The sequence below is a fragment of the Phascolarctos cinereus genome, unplaced genomic scaffold (assembly GCF_003287225.1).
Source record: "Phascolarctos cinereus isolate Bilbo 61053 unplaced genomic scaffold, phaCin_HiC Scaffold_2;HRSCAF=192, whole genome shotgun sequence".
NCBI lineage: Eukaryota > Metazoa > Chordata > Mammalia > Diprotodontia > Phascolarctidae > Phascolarctos > Phascolarctos cinereus.
In genome coordinates, this window is record NW_027555625.1 from 252959474 (window position 1) to 252972503 (window position 13030).

The following is a 13030-nucleotide window of genomic DNA, read 5'->3' on the forward strand; positions in this document are numbered from 1 at the left end:
AGGGGTGCATACTAGGCAATGTAACTGATTACATATGGCACAGTAGATAGAGTGCTGGACCTGGAGTCAGGAGACACTAGCTGTGTGTCCTTGGGCAAGTTACTTAACCCTGTTGGCCTCAGTTTACTCATCTGCAAAATGAGTTGGGGAAGGAAATGACAAACCACTCTAGCATCTTTGCCAAGAAAACCCCAAATGGGCTCATGAAAAATCAGACGTGACCAAAGTGACTCAATAACAATAAAAATGTCTACTTAGGAACAGGTGATTAGGGCCCAAAGTAGAATGAATATGTAAAGAGGTACTAATTGGTTCCAGGGCCTCAGGAAATATTAACCTTTGTCATATGAATTGTGTCTAGCTAGACCTCCTCAGCCTGACACTTATGCAATTGATTTTTTTGAACCTGTATAGGACTTTACGTGTGACCCTACTAAATATTCTTTTACTGGATTTAGACTAATAATTTAGCCTATTAGAATCTTTTCAAATCCTGGCTTGGTCAACCAAGGCAGTGTGTTAGCTCTCCCTCCCAGCTTTGTGTCATCTAAAAAGTTGCTAAGCAAACCATTTCTGTTTTAACCCAAATCACTGGTAAAAGTGCTGAACAGAACAGAGCCAAGGGCACATCACTGGGATACTCCATGAGAGACTTCCCTTTAAGCTGACATTAATCCATTAATGACACTTTGGTTTCAGACATTCAAACAGTTCTAGAATCCACCTAGCTATTCCATCACCTAGCTTATGTTTCTCTACCTTTTCATTCTTTTAACATATATTTATTAAGCAACTACTACTGTGCTTAGAGTGCTATGCAATGTAGGAGATAAAAACTTTAGCTAAGACATGTTCCCTGCCCACATAGAGGTTTTATAAAGGACACAAACATAAATAGCTGTAAATTAATACAAGATACTTGATAAGTGCATTAGAAAGTTGCACAATGAAGTGCACTGGGGGTGGGGGTGAGGGTCCAAGGGTCCTCTTTACATATCAGGGGGATCAGAGGGGGTTTCTTCAAGTAGGTAGCGTTTGTTTGCAAATTTAAAAGATGGATAGGAATTCAACAAAGAGAAATAGAAGAGCATAGGGTAGAGGCATGAGCAAAGACACTGCACAAAGCATGGGTTGTGTTCAGAAGTCAAGGAGTACTCCAGTTGGTCTGGAGTGTAGAATTCATAGAAGGAAGTAGTGCTGCATAAGGCTAGAAAGGTAGAATGGCATCAGATTTGGGGAGATCTTACATGCAAGGTGCAGAGGAGTTAGTGCTTTATTCAGGAGGCCATAAGGAATCACAGAATGTTTTTGAATTAGAGTAATATCATGATCATAGCTTTGCATGAGGTATATTATTTTGGCATCAGTGTGAATAATGTATTCATAGAGGATAGGGGAAAAAGATGGAGACAGGGTCATAGATTTGGAGCTGGAAGGAACCTCAGCATCCATACTACCATTTTAAAGATGGGGAAACTGAGGCCCAGGGAGGTTAAGTGTCTTGCCAAGGGTCACCAAGGAAGAAAGTCACAGAGCTGGGATCTGAACCAGGTTGTCTAATTCCAAGTTTAATGCTCTTTTCACTATACCATAGCTGTAAGTAAGCTATAAGCATTCGCTATTATATATGGGATACATAAACTATAAGTATGCTATATCAGTGTGATAGAAGTGGAGATTAGGAGAAGGAGGTGTATGTAAGAGTTGTTGTGGACATAGAATTGACCAGACTTAGCAACTGATTGGATATGAGAGATGGGAGAGAAGGAAGAGTCTAAGATAATCTCTAAGGGGGCAGCTAGGTGGAACAGTGGGTAGAGCTCTGGCCTTGGAGTTAGGAGGACCTGAGTTCAAATTTGGCCTCAAACACTTGACACTTACTAGCTGTGTGACCCCAGGCAAGTCATTTAACCCTGATTGCCTCACCAGAAAAAAAAAAAGCAAAAACAAAAACCAAGAGTGAGTGGTGTTGGCACTGACAGAAACAGTGGAGTCACACAATGATAAGTTTAAGGAGAAAGGTAACAAACTCTGTTTTGAATCTGACAAATTTGAGGGGTTAGTAAGACATCCAAGTTATTATCTTATAAGCAGCTGAAGAGGAAGACATGGATTTTGAAAGACAGTTTGAAGTTTACTAATGTAGAAGTGATCCTGAGAAATTTTGAGGGATGAAATGGGGCAAGTGAGAGGGCATGCCTCAAATGGCCACAATTCTTTCAATGAAGCAAGAGGCTAATAATAATAGCTAATATTTATATAGCGCTTTAAGATTTGCAAAGTGCCTTGCATATATATGTCTATATATACATATATACATATAGACATATATATAGTCACTTGATCCTCACAACAACCTTGTGAGGTTAGTGCCATTATTATTTCCATTTTACAAATAAGGAAAACTGAGGCTGAGAAAGATTAAATGATTTGTCCATGGTCATAGAGGTAGTAAGTGTCTGAGGTAGACTTTGTATTCAACAATTCCTGACTCCGAGTCCAATATTCCATCCACCACACCAAGCTATAAGTATAGGGATTAAGGGTGATTTTAGAGGCAACAGATGTGAAGAAAAGGTTTGAAACAGTGACTTTGGTGAATGAGCTAGGAAGTTAATCAAAATAGGCTATAAGAATTATGTAGCAACAGCAAGGGCTTGGTTATACAATGGATTGTGAATTTATAGTGGGTAAAATCCAACTGAGTTGGTGGAAAATCATTAACTAAAGAAATTCAAGGATTCTCAAGAGCTTTGAAGGAAGAATGGAAATGTTGGATATTGGAAGTAACCCAGTAATTGGGATTTGCAGGCAGAATCCTAGCAGAAAGTCAGGGCATCAAAGGATTCTACAGTAGTAGCTAGTGAAATATTAAAACACCAAACTGTAGTGTCAAGGGTGGAAGCAAGTAAATCCACAGTGATGAACAGGGAGGTTATGAGGGATCAAGGACCCAGAAGCCACAGTGTGGGTGGAGGAGCCTTATTGTGGGTGAGAATGGAAGATTATGGTTGAAGGATAAGATTTCATAGATCTGAATCTTGGAGGCGGTACAGTTCTTACAGATGGTGAAGTTTAAGATACAGCTATGTAGGTGTGTGGCTGAATAGAGTAGAAAGGGTGGTGGGTGGAATTAATAACTGTGGGGTTCAGGTTGTCAGAGAATTTGTTAAAATGAATATTGAAGTCTCCAAGGATGCTGGCAAGAATTAAGTAGAGAGGAAAACAATGAACCAGTAACTAAGGACATTAAGAAAGTGGGGATAATGATCTGGAGGTTGGTAGATGACAACAACATGGGTAAGGAGAGGATGATAGAAACTTCACAGACCTCAAAAAAGGAAATATCATGGAAAATCAATGATGAAGAAATGGTTTAAAAGTGGTAATGAGGCTCAAGGAGCATGCCCACACCTCCTGCTCCTAGAGACTATGGAAAGTAGGAAGACTTGGTTTCATTGGAAAGAGTTGCAAAAGGATGTTATGTCCTAAGGAGACAACCAGGTTTCTATTAAACCAAGTAAGTGAAAGGAATCAGTTGAAGAGTTTGAGGATGCTGAGCAGTTTTTTGAAAATATAGTCTGGGCTGTAAATGGCCCAGTAGAATGGATTAGGAAGTTATCAAACCAAGTTGGAGTGGGATGGGGAGGGGTAGACCTAATGAGAAAATGATGAGAGTTTGTCCATCAATAAGCATTTATTAAGTGCCTACCATGTGCCAGGCACTGTGCTAAGTTCTGGGGATACAGATACAAAAATGAAAGACAGTCTCTGCTCTCCCCTAGCATCTTCCCCTTTCTAATGGAGAAAGATAACACACAAAGCAGAGGTACCTGGCATGGGGGCATGACGATGTCCAGTCCAAAGAAGTATATAGCCGGATGGGAAATGAAGAAATGGCTGGCCCAAGATCCCTCTTTAGGCTTTGGGCTGAGTTCTTTGCTCTGCCCTCCAAACAGAGGGACAGAGAGTACTGAGGTGTGAGTACCAAGGCTGTTGGAATCTCAAAGAATGATAGGTTTTCTGATGATGCATTTCCTGGGAACATGATAGGAAGAGATTGTATGGACATGTGGCTTGTACCTAAATCAACAAGAGGCCATGTGGCATAGAGGATAGAGAGCTTGGCTCAGAGTCAGGAAGACCTGGGTTCAAACCCTGCCTTTCATACTTACTGGCTATGTGACTGTGGCAAATCATTTAACCTCTCAGTGTTTCAAGCAACTCTTTAAGACTATAAGTTCCAGAGAAGGTGACAATTTGTATTGATAAAGGGAGGATCCTCACCTGGAAATCCCTACAACAATGAAGTCATAGGTCCAGACCCCCCACACACGCCCAAAAAACAAAAAACAAAAAAAACAGTGGCCATGCTGCCCTCATCCAAGGCAATACCACACAAGGTATTGTGATCACAAGAGAATTTACCATGTATCTCGTTAAAACCCAAACATCTCATCCTGGGTGATTACTGAATACTCTTGCTGAACCACATATTTCTGAACATTATGCACTTTGCAAGACAACTTTTTTGAAGCCATGGGGCTGAAGGTCACCCAGGGATCTGCCAGGGAACTCCCACCTCCCCGCCCCCAGCTATGCCCATCTCACTAAGTATTTATGGAAACCTGTGTGGTGAGAATAGGGCCTAAATCCAAGAACAGGTCTCTGAACAGTAAGAAGAAGAAAAGCAGGTGGTAGAAATAATTGAAGCTTTTGCAGGGAGGGGAAATGGTAAATAACTTAAGTGTGGCTAATATCCATCTTGTGAGCCGTTGGAAATGTTTGTGATCCTGGAGAATTTTTCAAACAATGTCTCGGGCTCCCCTCAAAGACAAATTGAAATGCATAAAGAATATGCTGGCACTATGGTATTTGCAAGTAATCTCATAGATGGTCCTTCTTTACTCAACAGTCTGTATAAAAATGGTTCCCCTTAATTAGCTTTATGAAGGGTCTTAATCAATTATAGAGAAGCAGAAATAAGACCTGTTCCTGGAGCTCTCCAACCAGAGTCAGGCACTCCTCCAAGTCTGCTCATTTTCCTAGGCTGCATCTTCCCTAAAAGCTTTGGAAATATTATAGTTCAGGAGCCAGAGAAAGAATTGTAAGTAGCAGCAGCAGCAGCTCAGTGCTATCCAGTCTTTCAGCATCTTTAAATCTTTTTTGAGGCCCCCTGAAATCTTCCCTAACTATAATGGCCTCAGATCACATTGTGTTATTATAGTACACTGCCCTGGAGAAAGCGAGTGTGTTACAAAAGACCTCAGAGGTCAAATAGTTTAAGTATAGATCAAAATCTCACACCATAAACCAAAATAAAGTCAAAATGGGTTCATGATTTAGATATGAAGGCTGATACTATAAGTAAGCTGGGAGAGCAAGGAATAGTTTACCTGTCAGATTTATGGAGAACAGAAGAATTCATGACCAAACAGGAGATAGAGAACATTATGAAATGCAAAATGGATAATTTTGATTACATTAAATTGAAAAGTTTTTGCACAAATACAGCCAATGTAACCAAGATTAGGAGGGAAGCAGAAAACTGGGAAAGAAGTTTTACAACCAGTGTCTCTGATAAGGGCCTCATTTCTAAAATATATGGAGAAGTAAGTCAAATTTATAAGAATACAAGTCATTCCCCAACTGATAAATGGTTGGTCAAAGGATATGAACAGGCAGTTCTCAGATGAAGAAATTCAAGCCATATACAGTCACACGAAAAAATGCTCTAAGTCATTATTGATTAGAGAAATATAAATCAAAACAACTCTGTGGTACCACATCGCACCTATCAGATTGGCCAACATGACAAAACAAGTAAATGATAAATGTTGGAGAAGATTTGGGAAAATTAGAACACTAGTGCATTGTTGGTGGAGTTGTGAAATGATCCAACCATTTTGGAGAGCAATTTAGAACTATGCCCAAAGGGCTATAAAAATGTGCATACCCTTTGACCCAGCAATAGCACTTCCAGGGCTGTGTTCCAAAAAGATTGTAAAAATTGGAAAAGGACCCACATGTACAAAAATATTTATAGCGCTCTTTTTGTGGTGGCTAAGAATTGGAAATTGAAGGGATGCCCATCTACTGGGGAATGGCTGAACAAGCTGTGGTATATGAGTGTAATGGAATACTATTCTACTATAAGAAATGATGAGCAAGCAGACATCAGAAAAACCTGGAAAGACTTGAATGGACTGATGCTGAGTGAAGTGAGCAGAATCAGCAGAACATTGCACACAGTAACAGACATGTTGTACAATGACTAACTTTGATAGACTTAGCCCTTCTCAGCAATGCAAGGATCTAAGACATTTCCAAAAGTCTCATGTTGGAAAATGCTATTCACATCCAAAGAAAGAACTATGGGGCTTGAATGCAGATCGAAGCATACTATTTGCTACTTTTTCTTCTGTTTTGTTTTGTTTCCTCTTTCTTGTGGTTCCTCCTATTGGTTCTAATTCTTCCTTACAACATGACTAATGTTAAAATATGTTTAATAGGAATGTATATGCAAAGGCTATATCAGATTGCATGACATCTTGGAGAGGGAGGGGGAGAAAAATTTTAAAGTCAAAAGCTTATGGAAGTGATTGTTGATAAATCAAAATAGATTAATAAAAAATTTTTTAAAAGAGCAAATAGTTTGAACTCTAGTAGGGCATCATGGGAAAGGTAGTTCTGCATACCTATGTTCTTTCCATTGCACACTATTCATCTCATTCCCATGTTGAATTAGATTGTGTTAACTCTATTCCCTAAGTTAGATTACTGGTTTCTAATCTCTACGCCATGGTTAGGATACAGAACACCAGTTTTAATGTAGGGCATGATAGATATGGCTAGAATAAAAATTCATGTGAAAAAGACTTAGGGGCATGGGTGGGCTGTTGAGTACTATAGGCTCCACATAAGTTAACGATGTTAACATAGTAGCCAAAAAAATTAATGCCATCTTAGGTTGCAATAAGTCAAAGCATGAACTGCGGAGGAATCGACAGGTTAAAAAGCATGGGGGATAGAGTACTCAACTTGGAATTAGGAAGGGCCTCAAATACTTATTAGCTGTGCAACCCTGTAAATTCACTTAACCTTTCAACTTCAGTCTCTTCATCTATAAAATGGGAGCAGTAATAGCACCTATGTTCCAGGACTCTAGGGAAGGTCATGTGAGAGAAGATACATAAAACACTTGGGAAAATTTAAAGCACTACATTGATAATAGCTCATATTTCTAAGTTCCCAGTCATTAGAAGTCTTTAGTTAGATTTTAGATGGCCACTTTTATGCAGTGTTACAGAGGGGCTCATGTTCAGACATGGACTGGACTAGATATCTTCTGAGGTATCATCCAACACTGAAGTTCTCTGAGTCTAAAGTTAAGCAGGTTTGTTATGCTAATAATTTAGATACTGTTCTTTGCTTTTAACACCTTCAGGACCTTAAGGGACACTTAAGTTTTTCTGAGTTTCCAAATGAACCCACCTTTTCTTTAGAGATTGCAAAAATGATAAAAGTCTACTTTACTATTTCTAGGATCTGAGGCTCCTTGTTCTACTGACACAGATTGTAACCCCGCAATACCAGAACTTGTGGTCTGAAATCAGAGCCTCCAACAACCCGGTTTCACTCCCATGACATAATGAGGCCTGTTTTAGTTAGGTTAAAAGGAGGTTAAAAGTCTAAAATCCTAATTCTAAACTTTCTAAATTCTGTAGAAATATTGTTCAAAAGATCCAGTCAAAACATGGAGTACTTTTCTGCTGGAAGATCATTATTGTCCTATCCCCTCCTTTCACTGCACCCCCTCCCCAGTTACCTGGTGCCCTGAACTGATGCTTAGGAAAACAAGTTTGAGGTATTTGTTCTAGCTAACATTTTTTCCTCCTCTCAGCATTTGAGGTCACAGAATAACCAAGGTGTCAGACCATTAATGATCGTCCCAAGGAGGATACCTTGAACTCACTCACTTGTTCCTAAGGGAGACCTGGGTGAGCCGGAACCAAACCCTTTCCTTTCTTTGTGAAACCAGAGGGTGCAGGACTGTATTTCACATTCAGTGAAAGCATATAGATGAAGAATGTGAAAAGAAATGAAAAGGGGAGATGATTGATTTTACCTCCTTTTGTTTTCCCTCACTGACATAGATATCCACCATGGAGAAAAATCTCAAGAACATTGAGGAAGAAAACAAGATTATAGAGGAACAGAATGAAGCCTTGTTCCTGGAGCTTTCTGGCCTAAGCCAGGCACTCATCCAAAGTCTAGCCAACATCCGCCTTCCACATATGGTAAGGAGCATTCACAATCACTCCATCCATTGGAATTGCACAATTCAGGAGTTAAAGTAACTACAGCCTATCTCTGCATCCTACTGACATACTTTATTGGTACAAATCTAGGCTCCCTTCCCCCATAAAAACTTCATTTCTATAAAATCTAAATGTAGCTTATAATTGGTATTATTTTTCAGTGTATGCCTATGTATTCTTCCCCTTTCAAAGACATCTGAGTTTAGAAATTTAGCCTATGTTATGGGGCAACATATATTTTGGCCAAGACAATGCATCTCTGCCTTTGAGGTCATTAGTACATGTGTATCTGGAGCTTATAGAGAGTGTCCCTTTTGTGTCATTTCTGCTGATTTTTTCCTTACATCCACTGTTCTCTTTTGGGGCCAATGATTACAATCAGCAAACAGGGCATATGGGGCCTTTAATCTTAGATGAACCAAGGGGAGCTGGGGAGGGATTAGAATTCTGCATCATCAAGGTCTCACAGTTGCTGTTAGAATGGAAGTAGCTCCTATTCTACTCTGAAAAGCTTGTAGCCAAAAATATAATTAAAAAAATGGTTTTAAAGACAGCATGTTTGGCTTAACTTAATGAGGTCCAACAGCAGAGACCACGTTGCCATAGTGTTGCTACAAAAAGAAAAGATGAGATCCTATGAATTAGTCCAAGTCGGGAAACATAAGGGGCTGCTGGCTCTCTTTTCTCCATTCCTAGGAAATAATTTTCACTACGTGGGGAGGGGGAAGGAAAAAGAAAGGGGAGAGGAGGAAAAAGAACTGGGTTTTTTTTGTTTTCTTTTGTTTTTACTCTCAGCAGACACTGAAGACTTACGCTGTGGTTTGTGACTGAGGTTTTGAGTTTCCTGTCCCCTCCATTCTTTATGTTTTCTCCACCTCTATGTTAACGATGCCCAGAAAATCACTGTAACCTAGTTTGGGTGGGTGGAGAAGAGGCAATAAATATCGATGTCACAGGTAACTTGGCTTTGTTTTGTGTTGAAATTAGGAGCCAATCAGTGAACAGAATTTTGATGCTTATGTCAACACCCTTACTGACATGTACACCAACCAAGAGTGCTACCAGAACCCGGAAAACAAGGACCTGCTTGAGAGCATCAAGCAAGCTGTCAAGGGGATCCAGGTCTAGTACTTCAGGAACAACACAGACCCACATCAAACGATCAATGACTAACTAAAGGCTATTAGAAGATGAAAACCTTCACTCCCAAGTATTCAGGTTTACAAGTTGTGAAACTTGTTTAATGAATGAAAAGGACCAAAACATAACCGAGAGGCCATTTATAAGAAGAACTGAATCAAACTCCATTTTATTATTTACCTCCTAGTCCCTCTTGCAGATGGTAGGGGGTTTTCTTACTCATAGCAACACACTAGATGGGCATCCAAGATGGCACCCTATGATTGGCTGAAGAGCTTGGGGGACTTGAGGAGAGAGGAGGGCAGAGGGCATCCAAGGTGGGGAAGGTCTGCAGTTCAGTATTACCTAAGAGACTGACCAACTTAAACACCCATTGTCTGTGACTGTGAAGATACAGCCCCCTCCCCCATTCATCCACAATCCTGTGCTGATGTAATGCAGCACCAGAGCTGCAAGTAACCTTTTGGCTTGAACCTCCTCAAGGCTTCAGACCCTGAAGGTACTCAGATAGCCAATGGGTAGAAACTGAAGTATTTAAAAAAAAAAAAAAGTCCTTTATTTTTATTTTCTAAAAGAAATCCGCAGAGCAGTTCCGAATCTCCAGTGGAAAGCGCAATGGAAAAGGTTCTCAGGGAAGCTTTTGGAGTTTGCAACTACAGTATTCCTTTGTCTGTCGTAACCACGAGAAAATAGCTGTTTAGGGATAGACCAGCACCAGATATTTCACACCAATGCTCAGTGTGTCAGGGTCCACTGTCTTACACTCTGGGAGCTCTGCTTCCCTAGAGTTCTGGTTCTGCTACTTGTCAAGGCCATTCTGCTGGTGGGAGAGATGACATCTCAGCACCAGGAAAATATTTTTAGACATGGTTAAAGATACAGTGTGCAAAGACCCAAACGGGTCCAGCAGAGACTGTGTCTCTGATTGGTAGCAGATTGTGTTATTTTTTTTAAATTTAATTTAATATATAATATATAATTTTTTGGCAAGGCTATTGGGACTAAAAGCACTGTTCCAAGAGAGAAAAATTTGGGTATAGATCTTCCAAAGAATCCCTTTAGTCCGCCACTCTATGACTGTAGCCCACTGCTCACTTAAAGAACTGAAACCACCACAATGTTCCTGTAGGGATGACCTCTAGTTTCACATTCTTAGGAGCAAAGAAGGATCAGAGGATGGTTCTTCCAAGGCTGTAAAGAAATGCTTGATGTGTTGGCCCAAAGCCCACCCTACTCTCTACCCTTCACACCTCCCTAGGCTACAGATAGTGCAGGCACCCAGAATCTACCACAATATAGAGGCATTTGCTGTCATTTCAGAAGTTTAAGAGGGATGCAAAATTAGAACCCCACAGAACCACAGTGTATGACATTCTTTACCTTTTCAGGCTTCTCTGAACAGCCACTGTGATCCACTGAATAGCCAAGCTCTTGCTTTCAGGTAGAACTGATCTCTGGGCCATAGGTGACAGGGTGGTGGTGATGGATGAAGGGTAAGGGGATGAGGGAGTAGGACGACATTAGATATGTCAATAATTAAGTTCCAAATACAGTATCACAAATATTACACTTCTTTTGAGAATCCATTCAAGGTGCAAAAAGAAAAAGAAAAAGAAAAAAGGAAAAGAAAATTTAAATGTGTTAAAAACACAATGTTCTTAACATGTAAATAGAGTCCAAATTGATGGTGACTGCAATTCAGAGTTAGTATTTAAAAGTAGAAAATTGCACTTCCTGGAAGAAAAAAAAAGTAGTTAGTTTGATTATTCTGTAAATTATTTAATTTTGGCAAGATGTATGTAATTTATATTCACAACACCTTATGTTAACATTTGCTATTTATTTAACATTTTTTTATTTATTAATTTTATACTGTTTTAAACTAGAGACCATACCAGGGTACCATGAGAAGGAAATAGATGGAAACAAAGAAAAATACAATGTTTTGAGCATAGTAGAGTCCACACTTGCAAAACAAATCTAGATATGGCTCCTAATTGTAATTTTGATGTGACCAAGTTATTTTATATATATTTTGTTATTTATTCTTTTAATAATGGGATTTTTTTAAAGATATTTTGTAACCGAGAAGTTTTGATAATTTGGGGTTTTTTTCATGGGAGGGGTGGGACCTGAGAGAGACACTTTTTAGTTTTCCTTTTTTTCCCCCCCTTTTTTGAGTTCCTCTTGTTTCAGGCACTGATAACAGGAAATGAAGATGCTGTATTTATTATTTATTTAATATTTAATTCAAATGAAGTGTGCTCTGGGTGTATTTATTTTGTCATGTTTGTGTGTCAGTTCTGTGATGACTGAGTAATTGTTTCTGTGAAGGAATACTGTTGATATTTCAATAATAAACAGTCCCATTGAAAGTAATGGCAGGCTACCTGTTATTCTGTGAACAACTCACACTATGATCTTCCTTCCTCAGGAAATGTATTAAATCCACAGGACTTCATGATATATTTGCAGGGTTGTTTCATAATAAAAGCCCAGTTCTCTTTGTGAATTTAGTGGCCCTGGTCTTTTTTAAAGATACGTTAACAATATAACCTGATACTTACCCAACTTGGTTGCCAAAGCTATGATAAGATGCCTTTACAGTGGAATTCAACTTTATTGACTCTTTTCCTGTGCTTTGTATGAGGGAGAGGAGTTCAAGGTCTTGTGTGTGTTCAGAGAAGGCTGCCATTTACAATCTGCATGGTCATCCTCTCTGAGACTCATTATTTTCATTTCTAAAATGTGGGCGTTCGACTAGATGACTCTTGGGGTTACTTCCATAGTTCTAAATCTCATATCTTGACACAGCTAAGACCAAAGCAGGAAAGAAACCTATATTTAGGTTTTGGAAAAACTTATTTTATCTTTGCCTTTCTTCCACCCTACTTCTCCCTGACACTTCATTTTCCTCCCAAGTCCATCTGATTTAATGTCAGAGACTTGGGGATAGGAGAACCAAGTGTCTATCCACTCAAGAGTACTAGCCTCATTTCCAGATCAGATACAGCACTGAGACAGTTAGACCCCAATGGACTTTTCCTTCAGGCCCTTTTTGACTCTTTTAAGCCTTAGTCCCTACAATTAACTGTAAGGCTTTGCCCCAGGTAAGAGCTTGAAACCTCAATCAGAGATCTCCATGTATAAAGTTCGGAATCCCTGTGCTATATTTTTGCACATGGAAATCCTCATTTAACCTCCTCAGATTGCTGTAAATCTGAGTAGAAGGTTGGAAAACACAGGATCTGGAAAGCCCAAAAATTTGTTTAGTCTGAAGAAGAGAAGTTTTAGAAACTATTTAATAGTGTTCTCCAATGTACAGGGGAGTTCTGTCCAGTAATTCCAATGAGATTAGGTCAAGAGGAAATTGATCTAAGAGTGTGAGATTTAAGTTAGAATGGAGGAAATTTTCATGGAAACAATAGTAATAAGCATTGGTATGACTTCTTGACAGTGGCTGTGGGATTTAGAAATAACAGATTCAATTCAGATCTAGAGGCCTACCTGGAGACAAGGACTTGAGTCCTTTCTAGCCCAAGGACATAACGCTACAAAGTGGGGCTATG

At 39.5% G+C, this 13030-nt stretch overlaps 1 protein-coding gene across 1 annotated transcript in view; it reads left to right on the forward strand.

Moving 5' to 3' along the window:
* The window catches only part of MYT1 (myelin transcription factor 1), an 82091-nt gene extending 72338 nt beyond the window's left edge, over positions 1–9753 (forward strand). The window contains exons 18-19 of the mRNA XM_078149163.1: positions 8157–8300; positions 9309–9753. Coding sequence (XP_078005289.1) covers positions 8157–8300; positions 9309–9449 — 285 coding nt within the window. The 3' untranslated portion in view covers positions 9450–9753. The remainder of the gene's footprint in view (positions 1–8156; positions 8301–9308) is intronic.
* Positions 9754–13030: the final 3277 nt, after the last annotated feature.